The sequence below is a fragment of the Ochotona princeps genome, chromosome 8 (genome assembly GCF_030435755.1).
Source record: "Ochotona princeps isolate mOchPri1 chromosome 8, mOchPri1.hap1, whole genome shotgun sequence".
Lineage (NCBI taxonomy): Eukaryota > Metazoa > Chordata > Mammalia > Lagomorpha > Ochotonidae > Ochotona > Ochotona princeps.
The window spans coordinates 76,669,497-76,696,365 of NC_080839.1; the positions used below are offsets into that span (position 1 = coordinate 76,669,497).

Below are 26,869 nucleotides of genomic sequence, written 5' to 3' on the forward strand. Positions count from 1 at the left end.
ACCATCATGTCCAGGACGCAGGGTACCGGGCAAGCCAAGTGGGGCAACCAGCCGGCTCAGGCCAGTGGACACCACGCACCCGGCATGGGGACTGTTGGCAGGTGGCTAACAGGCATCGTCTGACACTGCACAGTCAAGAAGCCCATCTTCTCAGAAGGCCTTGCCCCAGCAACTAGTGCCAGGGGCCATGCCAGCCCATCTCACATGACTCCCGCAGCTGCCGCTGAGGCCGGTGGGGCCAGACCCAGCAACTTCTAGCGCCCATGTTGGTCAGGGGTGAAACCAGGGCGGTCCAGGGGGGCACAGCTGAGCTGCCCGACCACCATCACCAGTAGCCAGAACCCTGCCCATCACCAGCTCAGCCACCTGCAGCCGGAGCAGAGGCAGCCTGGCCCACAAGCACCGACGGCCCTGCAAATGCACAGGAAGGCGGGAGTGGGGGCTCCTCGGATCGACAAGCTCCAAAGCCGTATTGGACCCCAGGAGAGGCAAGGCATTACCAGAAGCAGCCTGGGCTGGCGGGGGGATGCGAGCTCAGGCCCCCCAGGCTCCCGGAGGTGTTGCTTACCTCGCCCTCGCCCTCACTCTCTCTCTCTCTGTCGCTGTGCCCCGCAGCTGGCCTATCGGGGTTCCCTAGCGGGGTTACCTTAACCTTGTGGTCCGGGAAGGTAGAGGATCCCTTTTTAAGAGCAACACAGGAAGTTTGCTAAAGGTACAGAAATGATTTATTAATCTCTCGGCAAACACGCATCTCAAACAAACACTTCAAAGCAAGCTCTGGAATCCTGGCCCACCCAGGGAGCCCCCTGCGCTGACTGGGCCAGGGCTCAGAGCAGAAAACCTTTAAGCACAGAGCCAGCACCACATCCCCACTGCCTCCTTGTGCCCTGTGCGGCCATGGTCAGGGCCCTGGTCACCAGCAGACAGGGGCAACACGGGGAGCCGCAGAGGCAGCCCTGCATGCAGACTTGCTGGTGTTGGCCATGGCACCATGCAGGGCCTGGCCAGGGTCACGGTTACAACACCTCACTGCCCACCACCATGGCTGCAATCGCAGCTAAGACCCTGCCCTGGTCTCCAAGTACACGGAGCCTGCCAGCTCCACAAGCACTCCCAGCGCCTTGGATTGACAGGCACCTGTCGGATATGAGATGCTCCCATGTGCCTGCTTCCAGGCTATAACACCCCAGCTGGCAGCCGCACTCCTGGGGCAGAAGGCAGGTTCCCTGATCATGGAAGGCCTGGCAGGCCTCGCCCCTGCTGTGCCACCTTCCTGCCAGTTGGAGGCCTCTGAAAGCTGCCAGGCTCTTGCTCCATGCAAATACCAGGGAGACTGAAGCTGAAGGCATCAGGGAAAGGCCCTGCTGCAGTGAAGGGCTGGGGACTCCTGGCAGGGGAAGGCTCAGGGGAGCCATCCTGGGGAAACAAGGCTGTGGCCACTGCTGGGAGGATCCCCCAGGGCTCAGGGGCCTGGCCCCCTCCCTGGGGCTCTCAGGAGCAGGTGTTCACACCCATCATGCACCTGTGTCCTTGGGGTTCAGCTTTGGGGGTGGGGAGGAGGAATCCCAGCAAGCATTTGGACGTCATCCACCATCCCCTTCCTAAGGGGACACAGACTAGAACCATAGGGGCCCCAAGAGCTCATTTGTGCTCACTTCCAGGGAGGGGGCTTTGGCCCCTAATGCTCGCAGAGGGTCATAGGCTGAGAGTCAGGTGGACATGCATAGTCCCTAAGCTGTCATCCCCCATAGCAGGAGAACCTGGCACTCTGCCACACTGAAGAACTTGACCCCGTGCCCTACCTGCCCCCCACATGTACGCTCACCACTGCAGTTCACACACACATTGTTCTTGGAGAGACCTGGAATGCATCTACTCATCCTGCCCTTCTTTGCATTGCTGGAGGCCGATGCAGGGGGAGGGGGAGCTGGAGTTGGCCCACCGCAAGGACAGGCCCCTCCCTTGTGGCTGAGCTCAGCCCAGCGTGCAGTAAGGAGACCTTCCCTGACCCATGCTGCCTGTCCCCATCAGAAACAGGCCCCTGGTGACCTCTCTGCCCTGTGACCTGTCCCAAGGGGCCATGACCATGGCTGGAAGTCTCCATGCTAAGGATCCAGGGAGGAAAGGCAGGTACTGCTGACACCCAGGAAGCCCACGGCCAGGGACAGGCACTGCTAATGATGATCACACTCCAAGCCCCACCATCCGGACGTAGCCCAGGCAGCATTGCCATGCCCAACCCTCCAGGGAAGGCGCCAACACCCTGGGCACCTCAGCTGATCTGTATCCCTCCTGCCTTCCCCTTGCCGGAACTCCACTCTGGCAGCCCCCAAAGGCGAGGGGCTTGGACCCCGCTGGAGCGGTGGGGCTCCAGGGATGGGCCGCAGGCTGGCGGGGGTGGGGGCTGTACTCACATACTGTTGCTTCTTATCAGAGAGCAACCGGGTCATCTCGTCCCGCTCCCTTTTGATCTCATTCTCATCATAGTAGAACTCACGCACAGTGAACCTTCCGCGGGAGAAGCAGGACTTGGCACCAAGAAGCTTCCGGGCAGAGCACAGACCCCCCCACCCACCCACCAAGGCATACCAGCCAGATCCCGCTCCCACCCACCCCCACTCGCTCCCCCAGGAGCCAGCGCCACCTCATCCTCACTTGTTTTCTTTAGCCTTGATTTTGAAATCATCAATCACTTTCCGAAACAGAGTCACGGTGAAGAGGCCGCCCTCACCGTCCTCAGCAATCAGCCTGTCGGGAGAGGCATTCGCCCGCTGGACCCAGGGTCACACCCCTGGCCACGCTGTACCCAGGGCAGCCCCTGGCATTTCCTAACCCGGGCTTGTCCCTTCACACCCCAACCAGGCTGGGTCCTCAGCGCTCCCCACCCCAAGGTTGGCTAAGGCAGGAAGGCAGAGGCCTGGTAGCCTGGTCGTCGATGTTCCTGCTGGCCTGGGGCATACAGACTGCACCCTGCGTGGGCTGTGCAGCTCTGACCTGTGATAACTGGGTCACAGGGGGGCCCATTTGGAATAAGCTCCACTACCACCCAAGGCATTATATCTGCCATGTCACAAAGTCCCAGCTGGACACAACCCACCCAGCTACTCAGCATCCCCAACGACATAATATGGGAGAGTCAGGGTCCAAGGGTTGGAGGAAGACCCTGACAATGGGTGTCCTTGGGCCCACGATGTGTCCCCTGGGTATGCTGGCCTAGTCACCTTCCCTGCCTGGAGGAGCCAACCTCAGATCACCTGTGCTCACCCTCCGACAACACAGGGCCTGAGGACTCTCGGCCAAGAGGCAGAGCCACCTGCTGAGCCCAGCTCCATGGTGCTTGGCAAACCTGGGACACGCATGCCCGGAGGGCTGCTCCAGCTGACGCCCTGCAAGCCCCACTCCTTCTCCTCCTCCTCCTCCCTGCAGACCCGCTGCCACCACTCCTCTCTGTGACCCCAGGCTGTGGCCATCCTGTTCTCTGTACCCCTCGGCTGAGCTACTGATGACCTCCTGGGAGGGCCAGGCTGCCAGTAGGTGCCCCAGGAAGAAGCCTCCAGGGAGGTCAGGTCAGGTGGGCAGGCTGCCAGCTGGTGTGTGGTAAGGCAGGAGCATGGGCAGGCCCATTTGGAGTGTTCTTCAAACCACAACAAATTCAGATGTGCACAACACTACACTGGCAGCAGCCACCCCATCTAAGCTATTAGGCAATTCTCACACAGGTGACAACTCCTCCCAAGGCACAGACTGCAGTCCTGCAGGGTCAACATCCCAGTGGACACAGCCATGACCCATGCCTTCCTGCCCTGATCCCTACAGGTCACCCACTGAGATGGCCTTTGTGTCCTGTAGGTGGCCAGTTCCCAGGCAGTCACTGGAGCCAGATACACATGAGACCCCCAGCACTGAGCTGAGAATGAGAGGCAGAGGGTACAGAATGATCCGGTGCCTCATACCCAGGGCATCTGCCCTCCCCAGTTCACTCTTAGGGTTACCTGGGGCATGCCCCACTTACTTGGTCGACCGAGGGACCACCATGTCCGAGAGGGATTCATAGGTTTTCTGCCATTGCATGTAGCTTGGTCTGCAAGAATGAGGCACCATTCAGGGATCTGGGCAGCCAGGTCTTAGTGTTGCACCAATACCCTTTCCATTCTAAGTGAGCAGGGGCAGGCTTGAAAGGAGCCCTGATATCTCGAGGCCCTGACACCCCCTGAAGCCCTGCTGTGACTGCAGCAAGTCCCTGCCAGGACAGGGGCCCAGGACAGGCTAGAACGGGCAAGAGGGATGGGCTGAGCTGCAGCAGGGTGAGCTCGGGCTAGCTTCTCTGGACGGGAGCCTGACAAGAAATGACTGGGAGGCTCCAGGCCCACAGCAGGTGTACAGTAAGCAGTGGCTTCTACCACTGCTGCGATAACTCCGATAACTCCGTCTGCCAGGGGCCCCTGCAGGAACACCACTTCCCTGAAGCCAGGCCAGAGGGGGCTGCTCTGCCTCGCTTCCCAACTCCGACAGAGGACGAGACTGCTGGCCACAGGGGCTACCTGGCTCTTCAGCGACAGGCCAGAGGTTCCTGCCCCTTCCCACCCACATACTTAGGGACGATGACCAGCAGCGTGATGAGGTACTCAGAATCCAACACAAAGTCTTCCTTGCTCACGATGTCGCTCAGAGTCCGAGTGAATAGGTTCCCCCTGAAAGGGACAGGGACCGGGGGCCTGTGATCAGCCACCACTCCCACTGGCCCTGGCTGTTGGCCCGCCCTGTGCAGCCACCTCCCCCCCACCCCTCTCCCCTCTATGGATGGGAGCTTGGCAGGGACCCAGGTGCTATCACCAGGCATGGGAGGGGCTGCAGAACCCAACACCGGCATGCCCTGCCATGCCCTGGCGCGAGCCACCCACTGCCGGTGGTGAGCCAGTGGCTCGAGAGCCTCAGGTGTCAGTGCCGGCACCCTCAGCCGAGATGGGCCCTGAGAGATCCAGCTCACTTTACAGGCTCTTTGGTTCCGCAGCCAGGGGACACCCGCCCGAAGCAGCCTTGCACAGGCACCGCAGGAATGAAGGTCCTGGGCCAAGCAGGGGGTGCTGTTCTATGGCCATTCATAGTGCTCATGGCTGTGGGTCTGGCTGTTGGCACCAAACACAGCATTTGCACCCAGGCTGGGGCAGCGACAGTCTGCCTCTCCATCAAGTCCTCATGCATTCACCCAAGACCAAGGGCAGGATCCCAGCCTCCAGAGACCCTCGGGCGGAGCCAGGTACACGCTTGCCTGGTTGCCCCCTGACTGCTTCCTGCACTACATGGCAGTGGACAGGACCCCAGAGCAGCTGCAGGCACGTCCATGTCCTCTGTGGACCTCAGCACCCTTCTCTGCTTCCTTCCACAATCCCAGCATGAGGCCACTCTTCAGGCATGTGCTGAGTCAGTACCAGGGGCTGCTTTTTGCTCCTGTCTGCACCCTGATGGCTTAGTGCAGCTCCAGGGCACAGTTGGAGTTTGCCAAGCACACATCAGAGGGAAAGCAGAATGAGCCAGCAGAGGCCTGCAGGCGCTCAGGCCCCGGTCACTCCCTACATGCACCTCACACCACAGAGCACTGAGCACCCCAGGGTGATTTTCCAGGGCTTTGGGCGGGCAGCTCTGCAGGGCTGGCACCAGGCTGCATGCCAGCCTGGCCTGCACCAAGGCCATCACACAGGGTTATCATCTGCCTCGCCCACACCCCAGGTGTTTTGTGAAGTAAGGCAACCCACCTCAAGAGTCCCTTGAGGTGGAGGACACTTGGAGCTGCCTCCTCCACGTTTGCCCCGCCCAGGCCCCTGCAGCTTCCCCTTGCACACCTCCAGCCACAGGGTGCTCACCACCACCCAGACAGCCCCCACCATAGACAACCCACTCTCTCACTGATGCAGCATTTGGCTCCCTTCGGGCAACTGGGGAAGGTGCCTGGGTCCCTGAGGCTACTGCGCCCCAGGTTACAAGGCCCACTGTGCTCTCCAACGGCCAGGCCTGGACATCCCACCCTCCCAGAGAGCGTCCATGGGAGGAAAGGAAGGGCAGCAGCTCAAGTGCTGGATGGGAAGGTGGGGAGGGGGCCATGTAAGACCAGAACACCACATTCTCCTCCAAGTACCTCCAGAGAGGTGCAACCAACATACCTGCACACGGCCCTGTTCACAGCCCTCTCTGCACACAGCCTTATCCTGCACACGGCTCTCTCTGCACGCAGCCCTATCCTGCACACGGCTCTCTCTGCACACAGCCCTATCCTGCACAGGGCTCTTTCTGTCTCACTGTCACTCCTGTGCATGGGCATAGACTCCTAGGACCCCAGTGATGGGAAAGGGGAATGCAAGGCCAACAGGAGGCAACAGCAAGACCCAGATACGTACATGGACTTCTTCTCCAGGTTCTCCAGGGTGGTCTTCAGGGTGTTGTAGGCAGCCGTACGGGACTTCAGGTCAGTCTCAATCTGCGCCAGTTGCTGCATGGGGAAGGAGACAGCCCTGGTGACTGAGCATGCAGGCTGCGGGCAGAGCTTACCCCATGGCTACAGGCTGCTTGTGGAGTTCGGAGTAAAGCAGCAGCCCCAGCCAGGGGTCCAGGCGGGCTCAGGGTCAAGCCTTTACCCTACACTTGTACCCAAGGAGTCACAGCCAGTGAGCCAAGTCCAAACAGATTGTACAGCAGGCCCAGCTTGGGGGAGTCCTCAGGACAGTGGCAGCTGTAGGTGGAGCACCCCAAGTCAGCTCTTCTGTGAGTCCTGCCCACAGTGAGTGCTTCCCCCCACTGGCTCTCTAGGGCTCCAGCTGCTACCACAAACCCCCAAAGCACAGCATCCTGGCAGGGATCATCTGCAGTCCAGGAGCCCCACTTATGTCAATGCCCATGCGGGTGCCCTGAACACGTGCTAAGTCACGTGTTCCTACCCACAGTGAGGCCCTCCTGGACCCTAGGGCTGTATGTCACCTCACGGGCAGATGGCCAGGTGGGAACAGATGTGGTCCAGCCAGCGGCCACTGCCACATGGTGGGAGGCAGGGACTACGACACAGGACAAGCATGCCGGGCAGACCAGCGGGCTCAGTCTAACCTTGTCCCTGCGGGAGGACCCACTCTCAGCCAGCACCAACTACATGACAGAGTCAAGGGCACCAGCTCAAGTCCCAGCTACTCCACTTCAACCCCAGCTCCCTTCCTAGAGCCTAGAAAACCAGCAGAGGATGTTCAAGCCTGACCTGCACCTGCATGGGAGACCTGGCTTCAGTACGGCTCAGCTCTGGCCATTGTAGCCATTTGCGAAGTGAACCAGTGGATAGAATAGCTGTCTGTCTCTCCTTCTCTCTCTAAATCTGCCTTTCAAATAAAAATAAATAAAATTTTTAAAAAATGATACAACTTCATAACTAGACTATACAGAGTACTTGACAAAAAGTCTCGTGACTAGATGAACTTTGAATTTTTTTATACTTTGCAACGTTTGAATATTTGCATAAATAAATAATGAGTTCTCTGGGAATAGGACCTAAGTCTCAACATGAAACTCACGCATGCGTCCTAAGTATGTTACACTCATGAGGGTGATCTTACACACACCCCCAGGACACCTGTGTGTTGAATGCAACCCCCTCACATGAGGTCAGGTGTGTCATTTTCCACTTGTGAGGTCATGCCCGTCCCTACTGATTTCAAATTGATTTCAGGCCCTGGCGGTGTGGCCTAGCGGCTAAAGTCCTCGCCTTGAATATGCCCCGGGATCCCATATGGGCGCCGGTTCTAATTCCGGCAGCTCCACTTCCCATCCAGCTCTCTGCCTGTGGCCTGGGAAAGCAGTCGAGGACGGCGCAATACTTTGGGACCCTGCACCTGCATGAGAGACCCGGAGGAGGCTCCAGGTTCCCGGCATCGGATCGGCGCAGCACCGGCCATTGCGGTCACTTGGGGAGTGAATCATCAACGGAAGATCTTCCTCTGTCTCTCTTCCTCTCTGTATATCTGACTTTGTAATAAAAATAAATAAATCTTTAAAAAATTGATTTCAGATTCAGGTGTTTCCATAAGAGATGTGCACTGTACTAGGCAACTCTATGATGCAGCCACACAGCATATAGGACCACAGCTGGATGTCACAGGCCGCTGTGCTGTGCCACCCAGCTCTGCTGTGCGACCATACACCGTCCCCTGTGCTGCCCAGCCAAGCCCCGCACCCCACACCACGGTGCAGCATCAAGAACAGGAAGTGGATACAGGCACAACATATGGATAGTGTTTTCCAAACAATTTTAATTTCCTTTTATAAAAAGCAAAAAATGATAAAGACACTTGACTTCCTTGTTTTCCTGATTTTACCAGAAGTCAACATACAGCAGCTCAGGGACCTGGGGCTTGAAACTGCAGAGTCCCCACTGCACATATAGCCAGTCCCATCAAGGCCTGGCCGAGTGACCCGACACAAGCTCGCTAACCGTGCTAGGCTCAATGCCCAAAGAGCCATCGGGAGGTAACACAGGCATTCGTGGACAGATTCAGTCCCTTCAGGGAGAAAACAAAGCCAGGGCTGGGGGTGCCCCACGCATGGGGGGCAGGCAGTGCTGAGAGCACCAGGACCCAGGGCCACTGCCTCTGCTGCTTCTGAGCCTCGAACCTCAGGACTCACCACTCAATCCTCTGCCCCTCCTCACCTGGGGTCAGGGACCTGGAGCTCCTAGCTGCCCCTGCAGGCTGTAGACACACCTGCCATGTGATCAAAGCCTGGGTCCTCCCTCCCCACTCTCCCCACTGGCTGGCCAGTCACTCTGGACTGCCCCCAACTCAAGCCTCCTGCAAAGCCGCTCTCTGCCCCCACCATCAGGTGCTCAGGCTAGGGAGGGGCTTTCCTGCTGGAACTCAGGGCAGCTGGCCTGTTGCAGGGCACAGTGGGGTCCAGCCCACAAGGAACCCCATGATTCTGGATCTGGGGAAGGGGCACTGGCTACACACTCCGCCAGAAGCCACACCTGGCACAGGTGCCTTTTGGAATCACTGTCCAATTGTCCCAGGAGGGGCCTACCCCTTGTGAGGTAAGCCGCACTCACCCAGGGAGCTTCACCCAGATTCCCCAGTCTCCTGGTCCCACCTCTCCAGGGGCCTGGCAGCTGCTGCCCTGTCTGGGCTCGGTGAGGACATCCAGAAGCCCACCAAGTCTTTGCTCCTGGCACTCTGGGATGCACTCCCAACCGCAGGCTGGCAGGGCAGGACGGTGAGGGCTCAGGGTGCAATGGCAGCAGGGACAGGCGAGGAGGGCCACAGGTCACCCTCTCCAGGAACCTGTGCTGTGGGGCTGTCACTGCCCCCTTGCAGGAACTGCAGATGAGCAGACAGCTGACTGGGAGCTTGAGCAATGAGCTGACTCAGCTGACTCCGCTGAAGTCAGACCAGCACCCAAGGGTACGGCAGGGTAGAGCTAAACTCCCCAACAGTGAGGGCTCAGCTCCCAACCGCCATGGTGCAGGGTATCCCGGAGGAGAGGGATGGAAAGCATGTGGGAGCCCAGAAACCCCAAGGCCGGATGCTGCCTGCGCACAGCAGGAGGCCACGCCTCAGAAACCCAGAGTCCCCGTGGCAGCCTCTGCAGACCACGTGGCCAGGATCTACTTCTGCCCTCAGAGGCTGAGGTCCCCAGAGAGCACCCCCTCTCACCTTTGCCAGAGTATCCACCACGCCCACCAGTGGCTGCTTCACAGGGTACTTGGCCATGTCCCATTCGAAGTGAGTCACGAAGGATGTGAGGTCCACTGGAAGAACAAAGCATGGTTCACCCGAGAGAAGGGCTCTCCGTGTCTCCACATAGCCAAGCACGGGCCTGGTCACCCATGCAGGCAACCAGTAGATGCCAACGGGCAGACCCAGGGTTCCAAAGGGGAGCGCACTGCCCAGGGGTGACAGCACCCATGTCCCTCTCCACACCACAGGAATAGGTCAGGCCAGGGGTCCTGCAGCAGGTGCACCATGGGGCTGCCACCCTGGGTTGTGTGGTGTGGACAGAAACCAGGCCAACTTGGCTTTCACCAGCCGTCTGGGCCACATTGTCCTCTGGAAACCATGCTGTTTCAGGGTCCCTCAAAGGCAGGCTGGAGAACACGTAGCCAGGGCCCATCACAGGTCCTTCCTGAGCCCAGCACTGGATGGCTTCAGCTTGCATTGTCAAGTTCATAGCAGGCATTGCAGGTAACAGCAAAACCTTTCAGTGGGGGCGGCTGGATGCTGGAGAACTAACCAGGCCCAACCCTGCTTGGCTTCTGAGATGGGAGGAAACAGGCAATCAGGGTACTGTGGCTGCAGATTCAACCCGAGCCCTTTCCAGCGAGCACAAAGCACTACCTTGCTTTTTCCCATTTCTTTCCCCACCGACAAAAGCCCTCAAGGTGTTTCTGCCCCACCACGAGAGGCGATGCAGCAAGCAGAATGGAGTTCAGAGACATGCAGCATGCAACAGACCATGTACAAGTTCATAACCAGATGGGCCCCCTTCCCTGAGCTTGGGGAGCTCCACCCCGAGTGCCTGCACTCAGAGCTATGCTCCAGCATCCTCACTGAGTCTGCTTCAGTGCACCTGCTCCAAGGCCAAGAGCAGACGCAGCAGGTGCCTCTGGCTGCAGGAGTTGCTAGAATCCTCCTAGCAACCTAAGGGGTCTCCCTCACGGGTGGGCTTCCAGCCCCAGCTCGTGCCAGCCTGTACTTCCCAGCACATCACCATACACACGGCCCCTGCCCTATTGGGCATTGGACACTCTCCCCTGCACCCCCTGAACCCCCGACTCCAAGACCTCAGCTTGCTAGGAGACAACCAGGCAAACAAGGGCCTCCAGCGAGCTGTGACAGAGAGGGTGGTAGCTGGGAGCACACAGGCTGGCGCTGCTGCCCCCAGGAAGTGTTCCGCAGCCTCGCAGAGACAGAGGCCAGAAGCAAGGGAGCTGACACGGGACCTGTGTCAAAGGGTACAGTGTCAGGCAGGGAGCACCTGCAGTGCCAAGTGTTCCGGGTGCCCCAGAGTGAAGCTGGAGGAGGGTTGGGCAGCAGAACCAGGACATGCTGAGGGTCATCGTCAGGGTCATGCCTACACTTTCATCTTGCATCACTGTCAATACCACCCCATGCCCACTCAGGCAACAGTGCTGGATGGGGCCACCACCCAGTTCCTCACGCTGCCGGCATACCCTGCAAGCTTCCTCTACAGCTGCTGTAGAAACAAACTGAAGGAAGGTGGGGTGGAGGGGGATGAGGGGCTGACAGGGAGGAAAGACACACTGTTGAAGGAGCAGTGGGGGGCCCTGGCAAGGACCCACTAGGGAGGAGGCTGGATGCCCAGGCTGGTGACACTAGAGGGACACGCACTATGCCAGGTATCCACAGAGCAGGCAGCAGGGACAGCACAGAGGCGAGAAGAGAGGAGTTCAGCAAGGGACAGGTTGGGACTGGCATGTGGGTGGACAAGCGCCAGAGGAGTAGACTTGGAGGGGATGGACCTGGGGCAGAGCCACCTACTCCACGCCTTACATTCAAGGAAGGCAAGGAGGCCGTCGGATCCCCGGGGGCCAGGATGCATGAGTCACTCATTTAAGTCACTGCTCATCTCCATTAAGTACTCTCATTATCCCCACTCCCCAGATGGGACACTCCAACACAGTGAGTTACATAACCAGTACCACTATACAAGCTGTGCAGTCTAGATGTCACCCCTGTTGGCAGGCAGAGGGCACCGCGCTTCCCTTCCACGCTGAGCCCACTGTGAGGGTGCTAAAGGGACTAGGCTGTGCCCTGCTCGGGAGTCATGCTCAGAAACCGCCCGGATTGCCCAAGCGGGGAGGATTGAGTTTCTACATTGACGTCACTGATGGTGAGTCAGGGCCTGGGTACCTCTAAGGCATGGAGGGCGGGGCCTCAGCCCAACAGGCCTCATGTCCTCAGACAAAAGGGCATGATGGCACTGGGCTGTACTCTGTCCGCCAGCACAGCCCAGGGAAGGCCGATGGGGACCCGGCAAGAAGGCCACCCTCTGCATCAGAAACCACACAGGCAGGCAGGCACCTGACCTTGTACTTGTGGCCTCCAGATGGGCCTCTGCTGCTCAGCTTCTCACATGGGGGTGTCAGGGGACTCCAGCCAAGCAGGCCAAGGCCAATTTGGTGTCAGTCCTGGTACTGCAACATCACAGATACAGCCAGGTCTGGGGATAACGAATGCTAAAAGGGACTGTGATCAGAGGCTGGACAGAACGGTTACAGGGGTGGGGGCCTCCTGCAGCACACAACAACCTGAACCCCACTGTGGGCAGGTGTCAGGCATGCCCCACACCGTGGGCTGAGACACCATATCAGGGCAGCCACAAGGGTGGACATGGGCCTCCCTGGCAAAGCTTCCAGCCACACCAAGTCACATGAGGCTCCTCCCTGCTGCCTGGGTCCTTGAGCATCCAGGGTTTGGGGGACCCGGCTCCGGGAGACCCTTGAGCTCTGTGACGTGGGGACAATGTGTGGCCACTGTCCAGCCTCTCCACAGGGGTAGAGCCTGTGTGTCCTGGAGCCCAACACAGTGCCCAGCAGAGAAGGGCCTTTAAAACATTCAGTGTGATGACCAGGTGGCTGATGTGACTGGCATGGCAAGGCTGCTGAAGGCCCAGGCCAAGCCCTGGCCTTGTGTGTTCCAGTGTCCTGTCCCCTCAGGGCGTTACCCTCTCCCCTCCACAAGTTCTAACAGCTCCAAGTTCTGTGCCATGCTGGCCCAACCCCAGCATGGCACAGAGGGCACCGTGGGCCTGGACTCCACGCTGCATGTCTGAGCCACACAACATCCCAGGGCCCAGTGCGTGCCCAGGCCTGACCAACTCTCAGCACAGTCCAAGGGGATACTGGATCAGACAGGAGCTATTGAAGTTTGTGACTGCAACCCTGACCTCTCCTCATCTTGTCCCAGCACCAGATACTGAACCTTGGCCCAGGGCACACTAGCAAGAGCCCTGCTCACAGGGCTCTACACAGGTGTCAGGGATCCAATGCCATGCAGAAACTGTCTGCCACCCCTTCCCTGCCCTCCTGCCTCTCCATTGCAGAGAAAGATGGGCCTGGCCACTCCTGTCCAGGATGAGAAGTCAGGAAGCCTGATCTTCAGAAGGGCCCAAGAGGAAACAACTTGGATGCCAAAGGGACACACATAGTACACAGCCCACACCTGCTTAGCCCAATGTTCTTAGGTCAAAGCAAGGTCAGGCAACAGACCAGAGTCCAAAGAAACCTAACAGCTGACTGGGTGATCAATACTAACTCCATAAAGGCCCAGACTGAGCCACTCACCCAAGCCATGGCATGTTGCCCAAGCAGCTCATGGCTGTCCCAAATTGCCTTGGGAGAGATGACCGAGATCCCACCTGGAACGGCAGTGAGCTCCCCTGGATGACCCTGTCAGTCATCTGGTCAGGTCTGCCCTTTGGATCACATCCAGAAGGTCTAGAAAGGCCTCGGCGCCACAGGACTTGTCCCAGCCTTCAACACGCCACCAGGACCTGGGCCGGCACAGGTGGCACCAGGGCCTTGGCCTGGGACTGCTTCACAGAACCTGCTCTGGAAACTGCAGCCCCAGAAGTGGTTGGCACCCAACTTGCAGGAGGCCTTAAGGGAATGAAACAAGAGGTAGCCAGCTCTCAGAGCTGCAGCCGTATGCCTGGGGACAGCCACCACATAGCAGCAGCATCCACATTACACGGCACTATTTTGAGCAGAAGGTGCACATCATGGGCACTCTTAAATGCCAGTGTAAACTCTAATGTTTTAAACATCAATTCCTTATATGTAGAAAAAGTAGCCATGGGCTCAAGTCCTGACTGCACTTGCCCCGTGCCCCCAGGGATGCTGTAGTAATGAGTCAGGTGTTGGGTCCCTGCTGACCATGTGGGAGACCCAGACTGAAGTCCAGAATCTTGGCTTCTAACTGGCCTAACCCTGGCTGAGCACTTGGAGAATATCTTATTCCATCTTCCCATACCTTTCTTTTTGCTTTCCAAATAAAGTGAAAATAAGTAAGTAAATGGATTTAAAAGATTAAAAGATGTTATTGGCCATTAAAAGAAGGAAAGGAGGGAGGGAGGGCGGGAGGGATAACAGTGTCCCTTATATTAAATCGGCCCTTCACTCTACAGGCAGACAAGTTGCCTTGTGGGAAACAGGATCAGTTGGACAACTGGACAAAATATTTTTTTTCTTAGGATGAACAGCAAATAGCAGGGAGACATGCAGACTGCATTTGGGGAACAGTTTGGTAACTTCTCACCCATATAAACTTCTCTTGGCCCTAACATCATGCCCATGTTTCTCACCATCATTGGAGTGGACTGGAGAACACCAGAGGCACATGGTCCTTTCTCATGCTCACACCTGGCATGCCCAAGGCCACACAGAGCAAAGCTGGACAGCTGAGCTGCTGGAAGGAGGGGCCCTGAGGACCACCGTCAAGGTGAGCAGCAGATGCATGCCAGGACACACAAGTTCACCTGCAGCTCCACATGGCCAGAGCTCTCCCACATGCTGGTGACACACTGAACTGCTTGGGAGAGGCAGATGTAGCCTGAGAAAGTCGGGGAAAGAAACAGAACTCTGGCTGCCTGGGTTGCACCGACATCGTGATTAGACAATGAGGATATTCCTTGAGAAATTGCTGCACCCTGATCACTGCACTTCTCTGACCAGACAGATGCCCCACCTTCCCAGGGACATGCAGGTCACACTGAGCACACACAGCAAGCTGGGCACAACCTACTCTTTAAGCATTTCATTTTTTCCTTCAGACCTGCAATGCAAGAAGGTGGAGTATTAGCCACACCAAGCCAAGTCCAAAGATGGGGGCATGCTTGTTCCCACCAGTCCACTCAAACGAGCAGAAGCAAAGCATCAGTCACACTCATTTAGATATCTCCAAGCACAACAGTACTGCTGAGTGCAGAGTGCACAGCTTCGCCCAACTTGCTAGTTCAGAGCTTTCACTGATGACTGGCAAGGGCTCTGGCCAGTGCACAACCCCACAGGCAAGTCATCCATCACCTACCTCCATTGGCCAGGAGGTTCTCCTGGACTTTTCCCTTTGAGTCTTCCAGGACTTCCAGCACGCTCTGAGCCATTCTCTTTATGAGACTTTTGGAAGAGAAGAAAAGGACACAGTGAGATCAGGAAGCGGCAGAACACGGTGCCACCTTGGGGAATGATGGGCAGTACAGGCAGAGCGCCTATGAAGGGGCATGGCTTTTGAACCAGTAATTCCACTTCTGGGAAAAATGTCTCAAGGAAGCAGGGCAAACAGAAAAGCCTTTCTGAATTAAAAGAGGTGTTTTGCAGCAAAGCTGGTGTGAGCCTAGTCGGGAAAGTGACAATAGGGGATTGTTCAAGTTGACGATGGTACAGTCACTCAGGGGTTACCCAGCTGCCGTGGAAGACAAGGTCGACAAAGAACTCCTGATGTGGAGGAACAAGGCATGCATTACATCAGGTGGAGGTAACCAGGACACTCAGTGACAGGCAGCTGCATGGACACCTCCTGGCTTTCTGCATTTCCTATTACAATCCTGTGCTGTATTTATAGCTAGAAAGCTAGGCTGGATGGAGGCTTAGGAAAGCATGAGAAAAGGAAAGAACAGGATGTGGGGCAAAAAGCCTCAAATGTATCCTGACTGTGATGTTGCTCAACTGTGATTTTGGCTAAGTGGATTTACTTTCTCCAGGCCTCAGTTATCCACACCTATAAAAGTCAGATACTGGCCACAGTGAGGACTGCTGGCAGCACTAAGGTAGATAATCAGGCACTGGTCTTGCAGCATCAAGCAGAAGCTGCTCCCGGAAGCTGACCAGTCACGAATCCAACTGGAAGACAGGCCTAGCCAGGATCAAGGTCCTCATGTCAGAGGAGCCTAATCTTTGCCTCAGGCCCATTTCTACATCTCATGGCTCCTAGCAGGCAGATGCTGTTTGCAAAGCAGGGACCCAGCCCCTCAATCAAGGTCACCTCCTGTGGTAGACACTGACTAACTCAGAGCTCAAAGCCACAGACAAGAAACAGAGTCAGAGAAGCAACTGGAAAGGCCTCTAGCAAAAGCAAGGAAGCAGGACCAGTACTGTGGCGAGGTAGGCTTGGAGCTCCGGGGTTAAGTCTGGCCCAGCCTCAGCTGTTGCAGCCATTTTGGGAGTGACCTGGTGGATGGAAAATCTCTCAGTCTCTTGCTGTGCCTTTCTAATGAATAAATAAATCTTCAAAAAAGAAAGAGAGAGGGTGCAGCACAGTAGCCTAGTAGCTAAATCCTCACCTTTAATGCACTGGAATCCCAACCCCAACTGCTCCACTTCCCATCCAGTTCCCTGCTTGTGGCCTGGGAAAGCAATAGAGGATAGCCCAAAGCCTTGGGACCTTGCACCGTGTGAGAGGCCCGGAACAAGCTCCTGGCCCCTGGCTTTGGATCGGCTCAGCTCCGGCCATTGCGGCCACTTGGGGAGTGTACCAGTAGACAGAATATCTTTCTGTCTCTTCTCTTTGTAGATCTACCTTTGCCATAAAAATAAATAAATCTTTACCAAAAAATCTAACAGATGGTCCAAAGCCTTGGGACCCTGCACCTGCGTGGGAGACTCGGAAGAAGCTCTGGACTCCTGGCTTTGGATCGACTCAGTTCTGGCCATTGAGGCCACTTGGGGAGTGAATCATCTGATATAAGATCTTCCTTTCTGTCTCTCCTCCTCTCTGTAAATCTGACTTTCCAATTTAAAAAAATAAATCTTTTTTTAAGAACAGATGCATTATTTACACACACAATTAGAGAGAGAGGACAGATACACACGTGCGCATGCATACTCACACACACAGATCCATCTTCCACCACCTGGTTTATTTTCCTGATGACTGAAATGGCTAGCGACTAGGCCAGGTTGAAATCAGGAGCCAGGAGCTTTTTCCAGGTCTCTCACATGTGTAGCAGGAAGCTCAAGCACTTAGTCCACCTTTTGCTGCTTTCACAGGCACATTAGCAGGCAGCTGGATCAAAAGTGCAACAACCAGGACTCAGCTCACTGCTCACACAGACTGAGGAACCTATGAATCCATGTGCTGGTTTTGTTGTTGTTGTTGTCATTTTTGTTTGTTGTTGTTGTGGTGGTGGTGGTGGTGGCGGTGGTTGTGGTTGGTTGGTTGGGTTTTTTTAAGATGCATCGATTTATTTGAAAGTCAGATTCATAGACAAAGAGAAGAGACAGAGCAAGATTGTCCATCTTCTATCCATGTCCCAAATGGCCACAAAAGCTAGGCTGAGCCAAGCTGAAGCCAAGAGCTTCATCTGCATCTCCTGGGTGGGTAGCAAGGGCTGAAGCACTTTGGCTGTCCTCTACTGCTTTCCCAGGCACAGTATCAGGGAGCTAGACTGGAAGTGGAGCAGCCAGGACACAAACCAGCACAAGCCACAGCCTTCCTGCTGTACCGTAATGCTGGCCCCAATGTGGCATTTTAGTTTACCTTTCTCACGATGCTGACCATGGCAAACACCTTTTCAAATAGCACCAGGGCTTCCTCTTTCCTGTTTGCTGCCCAGTGGTTCCATGCAAATCTGCCCTAACTAATCCCTGCCAGTGGATAGTTGCTTGGGCTCTTTTTGCCAGGACGCCGCAGTGACATCAACACCCTGCCCACCTGTGCAGGGGTAGATGGAGAAGTTGCTGAGAGAATTCTAGGGCAGAGTTCTAACAAGGCCACATCGCCCTCTAATACACGGAGCCCATGGACGTGCCCATCAATGCCATGTGGAAACACTTGCTTCCTGAAACCCTCGCCAATGTGGATACTGTGCATTTCTTTGAATCCTGCCAATCTGATAGCTGAAAAATTATATCTCCTGGTTGTCCTGATTCGCATTTCTTTGATCCTCAGGAGGCTGGACACCTTGTCTTGTGTTCGTGGACTCCACAAACGGCTGTTTTCTTCCCCCTGTAGGTGGCAAGTGTAGCTCCTTGGCTGGTTTTTCCAACTGGCTTGCCCATCTGTTTTCAAATTTTATTGATTGGTAGGAGTTCTGGGTGCTTCAGAGACTCAATTCTGGAGACAGCACTTTGAGCTGGACGGTACCTGCAGCCTGAGAGCGTGCAAGGTCACCTGGCCACCAGCGGGAGGCTGACCTTGTGTCCGCACATTTCCGAAGCCGACACCCTTCACTGCTGGTCAACACTGGCACTTTCAGTAGACAACCTGACAAGACTCTCCCCACTAGGCAAACGTACATACTATCTTTTCGTAGAAAAGCAATCGCAAACAATGCAGGAAGAGCCTGTCAGTGCTGTCAGTCCTATAGACAAGCAAACTTGTCAAAAGTCAACAGTCAGGCCCGGCGGCGTGGCCTAGCGGCTAAAGTCCTCGCCTTGAACGCCCCGGGATCCCATATGGGCGCCAGTTCTAATCCCGGCAGCTCCACTTCCCATCCAGCTCCCTGCCTGTGACCTGGGAGAGCAGTCGAGGATGGCCCAAAGCTTTAGGATCCTGCACCCGCGTGGGAGACCTGGAGGAGGTTCCTGGTTCCTGGCTTTGGATCGGCGCAGCACCGGCCGTTGCGGCTCACTTGGGGAGTGAACCATCGGACGGAAGATCTTCCTCTCCGTCTCTCCTCTCTGTATATCTGACTTTGTAATAAAATAAATAAATCTTTTAAAAAAATCTCTAAAAAAATCTTAAAAAAAAAAAAGTCAACAGCCTGCTCACTCAAAACACAAATATATAGACAGAGCAAGATTGTCCATCTTCTATCCATGTCCCAAATGGCCACAAAAGCTAGGCTGAGCCAAGCTGAAGCCAAGAGCTTCATCTGCATCTCCTGGGTGGGTAGCAGGGGCTGAAGCACTTTGGCTAATATATATATATATATATATACATATATATGTGTATATATATATATATATTAGAGCAGACACAATTCAGATCAAGCAACCAAAGTTAAAACCACCCAGGGGAGGCCCGGTGCGGTAGCCTCACCTTACATGAGCCGAGATCCCATATGGGCACTGATTCTAATCCCAGTGGCCCCGCTTTCCGTCCAGCTCCCTGCTTGTGGCCTGGGAAAGCAGTCAAAGACTGCCCAAAGCCTTGGGACCCTGTACCCACATGAGAGACCCAGAAGAAGCTCTGGGCTCCTGGCTTCAGATTGGCTCAGCTGTGGCTGTTGTGGCCACGTGGGGAGTGAATCAACAGACGGAAGATCTTCTGTCTCTCTCTGTAAATCTGACTTTCCAATAAAAATGAATAACTTCTTGAGAAAAAAAAAAAGAAAGAAAAACCACCTAGGAGAAGGAGCAGTGTACACCTTGGACAAGAGTCTCATTTCTTGTAGGCTCGGGTGGAGGAGTCTCCCCTAGAGTGCATTACCTGAGTTCAGCCGGGGGGAGGGAAGCAGCCAATGAGATCAAGTGAAGGAGGCTTTCACAAAGTACTTAACCTGAACTCTTCAGACACCTGCGTGCTGTGAAAGTCAGGGAAAGCCTAAACATGGTCCATCCTGAAGGAGGCTTAAGGAGCCATGGCAAGTCATCGAAAAAGATAAGAGGCTGCTCCCAAGATCACCACCACCTGAGAAAATGTGAGCTTTCCCTGTGCTGGAAAGCACACCGCAAAGAGGGCAGTGACGGCCAGGTGGCCCTGCACGCACAATGTTGACGGCCACACTGAGATGACCCAAGAAGATGTTCTGGCTTTTAGGAAGCATACATGCCTCTGCAGACTTAACAGATGCGCCTGCAGCTCATGTCCGGACTCCAGGAAGACAGGGGGCCAAGGGAACGCAGACGTGCTGCGGAAGCACAGGAACTCTTTTCCCACATCTTGCACACTTTCCTGGGATTTTGAAATCACATTGAAATGAACAGTTAAAAACTGCTGTCCATGGGCAGGATGTGATTTTGCTTTTCCGGTATGATTTCAGTGCATACCTAAATATGCCTGAAGGAAGGGGCACCAAGCTGGCAACACTGGTCCTGGGGTCCCTGCAATCTATGCATTGATGCATTCTATGGTATTCCTCATGTAAGCAGAAAATAAAGGTAAACTAAAATACAAATGAAATAAACAAAGCACAGCAATATTAAAACAAGGGGACAACCCAAGCACCCATGAAGAGATGACTGAGATTTCTGGATAAACCCAGTGTGGTCCACCTCACACTGCCACATCATGCAGTCTTAGGAGGGGTAGAAATGCCAAGTGCTATAATTCCTTGAGGTCACCATGCTGAGCAAAGTAACCCAGGAACAACAGCACAAAGCCTGCGGGATCCCACGCACAGGAGGTCCCTAACCAAATGCACAGACAGAACACAGATGGGTGGCTGCCCAGGGCTGGGCCAGGACATGACGGAGTCAAACATACAGAATCTCAGTTTGGAGGCCAGAATTGTGCCGTATGTACTGGGTTAAAGCACCATCTGCAATCCCAGCATCCCACATGGGGCCCAGTTTGTGAACCAGCTACTCCACTTCCCATCCAGCTTCCTGCTGAAGTGCCTGGGAAGGCAGCAGAGGATGGCTGAAGCGCCTGGACTCCTAACACCCAAGTGGGAGACCCAGATGAAGCTGCTGGCTCCTGGTTTCTGCCGTTACAACTATCTGGGGAGTGAACCAGAGAACAGAAGATGTCTCCCTCTGTGTCTCCCTCTCTCTCTGTCTCTCCTTCTCTCTGATTGGGGAGTGCACATGGACAGGGAGTGTGTGCAAGACATCTCCTGACATTGCCAGCAGCAACTCCCCTTCTAGGACTCCTTCCTTTGGCTACACAGACTCCCATGTTGCAAGGCCAGCTGAGCACACCACAAGGCTGTATGTAGCCAGCAGGAAGCCAATATCTCAATGTCATCAGCCAGAGACCCACAGAACACAGGATCACAGTAAGTCTCTTCCAGAGGCCTCCCATGTATAGCCACAAAAACACAAGCTTCCCACAGCAGGTGGGCAGGGCATATGGCCAGCAGTATCTGCAGTGAGAATCATGTCTTGACAAAAAAGGCAAAATTTTAAAAGCACATGCACATTTGTGTACACACAGAACAATCTGGAAGTGTCAACAGCAGGGTCAGGTGTGGATTCTGAAAAAATAACGAGCGTGTGTCCATGATAACAAGCCAATCATGGCCACTGAAATCAACAAAGCAACAATTGCATAAAGGAACAGGTGAGTGGTGTGCTCTGTGGGCCCTGCCCTTCACTTGGGCAGTCATTGAGGAGGCCAAGGGGAGAGACTGAGTCATATGCAGTAGGAGGAATGTAGGCCTGTCCCAGCTGTGAGCCAGCACATGCAGGAAGCACCAGCTGGACAGCCAGTACCCAGGGCCTGGGCAGAAGCGTTGGGTGACACCTGTCTGCAACCAGGGGCTGGAGCCCCTCATGGTTTTGCTGGTTTCTGGACTGTGGGATAAAGGATGACTTTGGGGTGGGGGACAGGGAATGGCTCTGGCTCAGGAAACAGAATACCCTAAAATCTGCCTCCTTTTGTGCTCCCACAGCCAGGAAACTTTTGCTCACTGGGGCCCCAGGGTTCTACCACACCTGGGGACAGGTGGTGGATAGGGACATCTGGGCAGGTAACTGGTACCTCCTGATCCTGGCAGGAAAGGCACAGGTACCAGCTGAACCTGAAGGGGATGGCAGCCTCTCCATCCACCTGACTCCATTGATCCAGGGACACAGAAGCTTCCTGAAAGGCACCAAGGCAGAGTCTCTGGAAGTTTCTACTCCCAAAGCTGTGCACAAGTCTGCCTGAGTTTGTACAGCTGCTCGGCGAGCCCATCTTTCACCAGGGCCTCCGCCCTGGGGATGTTCTTTGCTTGTGGGAAGAGAGGCACAGGAGTCCCACTCAGGTACTCTCTGCCAGATGTAAGCACCCAGGCTCAAGGGCATGTCTAAGAGACACAAAGGCATTGCTCCCCTTCTCAGGGGTTTCTGGACAATTCCAGCAAAATGAGGCGAGAGTTGGATTGGTCATATAGAAGGCAGACAGGGTTGGGATCAATTCCAGGGCATGAAAGCAAGAAGAACCACAACTTTCACCCAAATACTTTGTACAGGTGCAGTGAGAATCATGTCTTGGCCAAAAAACAAACAAGCAAGCAAACAAACAAAACAGGCAAAATTTTAAAAGTACATGTACATTTGTGTACACATAGAACAACCTGAAAGTGTCAACAGCAGGGGTCAGGTGTGGATTCTGAAGGAAAAAAAAAAAGCAGTGGCCGAAGCCACTTCAGAGGGAGTACGAGCTGGCCCAGGCCCATCCCGGCCCTGCCTCTGCAGCAGGTGCACATCCATCCCTGCTGGGTCCCCAGGGTCTCCTGGTCTGTCTGGATGGGAGGAGCGCATCAGAGTGCTCCAGCCCCGCCCTCTGACTCACGGAGCCCTGGGCACCTCACCCCAGCCTTTGTCCCTCTTCTTCCTACTGGACACAGGACAATGGAATCGACGTGCCTGGCAGCCAAGTCATCAGGAAAATGTGCCCAGAGAGCGGTTATGGACTTTGCTTCCACAAAGACAAAGATCCGATGGAGCTCAGCTTGGGGGGACTCCTGGGCATAGGCAGGGCTGGGCTTCAAGTTCAAGCTTGTGGGAAATTGGACATCTGGGGAGAAGGGGTCCCATTCTGCAATCCCCCCTTAAGAAGCACTCGGCAAAGCACCCTGGTCACACAGACACAACCTGGCAACCCAGGGCTTGGTTCACCTTAGCCATGGCCCAGCTTTATAATTCCTAGTCCTCCCTTTGCAAAGCCGGTCGGACCTTGAGCCAACGTGCTCCTCGCAGGCAGGGCAGGGGAGGGGATTGGTACAAGAAGCGTCACTGCAGCGGAACAGCCAGGCAGCCCTGCAGCATCTAGTTGGGAAAGTCCTGAAAACTGGCCAGAAAGTCTATCTACCTAGCTGCCCCGCCACTGAGTGCCACTCACAGCTGGACACACACCATGTCAAGGACAGCCCCGGAGGAGTGTGACTTGCAGCCCACCCGGGGAATGCCTGAGCAAAGGCCAGCAGCAGGCAACACACAGAAATACAACTACCAACAGCCAAGATGTAACACATTGGGCCTGGCGCCATGGCCTAGTGGCTGAAGTCCTCGCCTTGAACGCACCGGGATCCCATATGGGCACCGGTTCTAATCCTGGCAGCTCCACTTCCCATCCAGCTCCCTGCTTGTGGCCTGGGAAGGCAGTCAAAGATGGCCCAAAGCTTTGGGACCCTGCACCCGTGTGGGAGACCTGGAAAGAAGTTCCTGGCTCCTGGCTTCGGATCGGCACAGCACTGGCCATTGCGCTCACTTGGGGAGTGAATAATCGGACGGAAGATCTTCCTCTCTGTATATCTGACTTTGTAATAAAAATAAATAAACCTTAAAAAAAAAAAAAAAGATGTAACACGCTGGGACAAAACGTGATGCCAGCACTTTCAGCCGCCACATGCAATGCTGGCATCCCATATCCAAGTGCTGATTTGAGTCCTGGCTGCTGTGCTGTGGTCCAGCTTTCTGCCAAGGAAAGGAAGGAAGCAGAAGGTGGCGCAAGCACTAAGACCCCTGCCACCCAGGTGTTATTCTCACTTTACAAAACCACATATCGCCCCTCTTGCCAGGTAAAAGGACAAAGAGGATGGGGAAGGAGAAGGCGAGCCTTCTTGCAACTTGATGGAAGCAACTTGGTAAGACATGCAAGGGACTTGCAAACCAACCAGATGCAAAGAATCAGGCAATGGAGCTAGTTAATCACAAAATTAGTCTCCTAAAGGGGCAAAGACAATTCCTTACTGTAGTGGGCTAATAGGAGCAAATGAAACACTTCTAAAACACACTCTGCCCCTTGAAAGCACAGATGGAAGGGCCTTCAGAACCCAAAGGGGTGCAAGGATCTGCTCAAGTCCCCGAGCCCCGCAGGGGTCGGCCAGGGTCTCACAAGCCCGGCAGGCCAACCCTAGGCACCTGTCTCATCTTCAGAAGAATAAGATGTTAAGAGCAGCATGCTTGTGAAGCCTTGCCTCATCCACATGCCTCATTCTGCTTGTGCTGAGTTTACTCTGGTGCTGCTTGAAAGGCAGAACAAGTAACGTGAAAGAGCCTTCCAGTTGCTGGTTCAGGAAGACCTTCCAGTTGCTAGTTCACTCCCATAGCAGGTGGCCATAGCAGGTGCCCATAGCAGGTGGAAGGCAGCAGCCTGGAACTCCATAGGTGGCAGGGACTCACCAGCTGCCCCCCAGGATGTTCCTTACCTAGAGCTGGATTGGAAGTAGAATGGCCAGGACTTACAGCAACAGCTGGATGCACTGTGCCATGATGCCTACCGCATGCTCTAAGGAGTTTATGTTACTGTTATTGTAATAAGTAAAATGAAGAAAGTGGGGCTGGGTGCCATTGGACAGCAGGTTAAGCTGCTGTCTGCCACGTCAGCATCTCATATGGACACCAGCTCAAATTCCCGCTCCAATTCTAATCCAGTTCCCTCTCAATTCACTTGGACCAGCCCTGGCTGCTGTGACAATCTGGGGAGTGAGCAAGTGGATAGAGAAGCTCTCTCTCCCACTCCCAACTCTCTACCTCTCTCTCTTCTATAATTGTGCCTTTCAAACAAGTAAATAAATCTTCAAAAAAAAAAAAAAAGGAAAAAGAAAGCAATAGCCTGCATAGGCAAACATCGTCCCGTCCCCGCAGAGACCACAGGCCAGTCAGAGAATCAGAGATTCTTCTGTGGCCCATGAATACACTCTTGGATTTTTAAAAAGTACTTGCTTATGTTTATTTGAAAGGCAGAATTAAAGAGGGACAGAGAGAGAAACAGAGTAGAGAAAGAGATCTTCCATCCACTGCTTCATTCTCCAAATGGTCACAATGGCTGGAGCTGAGCTGATCCAAAATCAGAAAGCAGGAGTTTCTTCCAGGTCACCCTCTCAGGGGCCCAAGGAGTTAGGCCATTCTCCTCTGCTTTCCCAGACACATTAGCAGGGAGTCAGAAGGGAAGTGAAGCAGCCAGGACTTGAACCATTGTCCATATGAAATACCAGCACTGCAGCTGGAGGCATAACTTGCTATGCCATGGCACCTCTCTTGCTTTACAGCGTGTGAATTACACTGCAATTAAAAAGACTTGTCCTGGCTTCCCTTGGCTTTGCGGGTGCAGAGATGCCTGGAGTGGAACCTCAAGAATGGAGCTGGCAGCCCCTCCTGACATCACCACCTCTTCCCAAGCACCCTGTCCCTGCCTCACCCTCACTACACATTGTGGCTCCCAAAATGCCATCACAGCCATGTCCTAGGTCCTGCCCCTGGATTTCCTCCCATGACCTCCTGTCCGGCTTCCCCACTGACCCCAATCTGACCCCTCATGCCCACCTCTGCCACTGCAGCCAGAGGAAATTTCCCACACATACACAGCCTAGTATGTCACTATGCTGCTTAAACAGCAGCCATGGGACTAGAAGCCCAATATTGATGCTCAAATTTCTTGGATACCATCTAGAACAGCCAGCATTTCACCCAAGAGAAATATCATCCAGTTGGCAACTCTCTGGCCCTGGCCCCAGCAACACATGGCACTTCCTATGCTCCCACAAATGCACCAGGCAGTGTCCCCAAGAGAAAATGATGAACAAGGCAGCAGTTGCTCGCTTCCTAGGCAGGCACTCCAGCAGGCATCGCACAGTGCCCAACAGGCACCCAAAGGGCGGGCTTCCTCACCCCACTCAGCAAGAAAATCCCTGAAGACTTAGTCATCGCTCCACCACTGGCCCCAGCAAAAATGCAGCAGTGCCTGGAAATCTCTCGGCTGCTCTGCGGCCCTGGCTCAACAACACACAGCGGAGGACGGCTGCGCCTGCAGCACGGCATCCCATAGGGGAGCCAGGTTGAGTCCCAGCATCAAGGCTGCGTCTTTACTCATCCATTCTGTCTCCCAGAACACGGGCCTCTCAAAGAATAAACTTTTAAAAATCTCAATATTCTCTGATGTGTTAAATAGTAAGCATCCTGTGCACCTGCGATACCTGGTGCAGGTCCCTCCTTGGGGCCTCAAGCACCATCTATTCCTCCTCCTGTCCACACAAAACCCAAACGACATGAATCAGTTCACAAGTATAGTGTCCAGGGGATGAGCACACCCACGGGTCAGATACCCAGGGCACCAGCCACCACCAAGGCTCGGTATTTACCCAACAGAAATGACAATGTCTTCTGCCTCTGCTGCACTGAAATCTTCATGAAAGCTCCACCTTGAACGAGCAACAGGCTAGAAGCCAAACGTCCCCCTGCAGCAAGCAGGTGCACAGCTTGCTTGGGACCCACCAGCGGAAAGTAACATCAGCCAGTGGGAAAGGAGCACTGCTCACACATCCAACAACAAGGGCAACTCTGAGAATGAGCTAGGAGTGGGAAAACCCCGCCAGGAAGTGTGCATGTGGCGTCCTTCCATTTGCACAAAAATCCGGAAAATGCTGACAATCCCTTGCAACAGGAGGCAGACCCGTTCTGATCGACCAGAGCCCCAGACGCAAGGGGCTTTTCATTCTCTTGACTTGGTGATGGCTTCATAGGTTTTTGTGTTCAAACTCATCAAGCAATCATAAGCCTTAAAATGCTGCCATTATTTCACATTGTTTATATCTCCATTAAGCCATTTCAAAACCAAAAATCAGGGGCCAGTGTTGTGGCTCAGCATGTGATACCAGCATCCTGTACTGGTGCGCCGGCTTAAATTCCAGCTGCTTCACTTCTGATCCAGGTCCCTGCTAACGCTGCTGGGAAGACAGCAGCTGTTCCTGACACATGTGTGGGAGACCCGGATGGAATTCCTGGCTTCAGGGGCATTCAGCT

General features: G+C 54.8%; 1 protein-coding gene across 3 annotated transcripts in view; it reads right to left on the reverse strand.

Moving 5' to 3' along the window:
• The window catches only part of ATP6V1C2 (ATPase H+ transporting V1 subunit C2), a 41,644-nt gene that overhangs the window by 2,661 nt on the left and 12,114 nt on the right, over window positions 1-26,869 (reverse strand). For 2 of the 3 annotated variants that reach the window (XM_058668276.1, XM_004582599.3), the window contains 8 exons: window positions 15,072-15,157; window positions 9,678-9,772; window positions 6,393-6,484; window positions 4,593-4,691; window positions 4,013-4,081; window positions 2,656-2,748; window positions 2,415-2,508; window positions 569-706 (listed from right to left, as the gene is read on the reverse strand). In XM_058668276.1, coding sequence (XP_058524259.1) covers window positions 569-706; window positions 2,415-2,508; window positions 2,656-2,748; window positions 4,013-4,081; window positions 4,593-4,691; window positions 6,393-6,484; window positions 9,678-9,772; window positions 15,072-15,157 — 766 coding nt within the window. The remainder of the gene's footprint in view (window positions 1-568; window positions 707-2,414; window positions 2,509-2,655; window positions 2,749-4,012; window positions 4,082-4,592; window positions 4,692-6,392; window positions 6,485-9,677; window positions 9,773-15,071; window positions 15,158-26,869) is intronic. The other variant, XM_058668278.1, reaches the window with a different exon arrangement.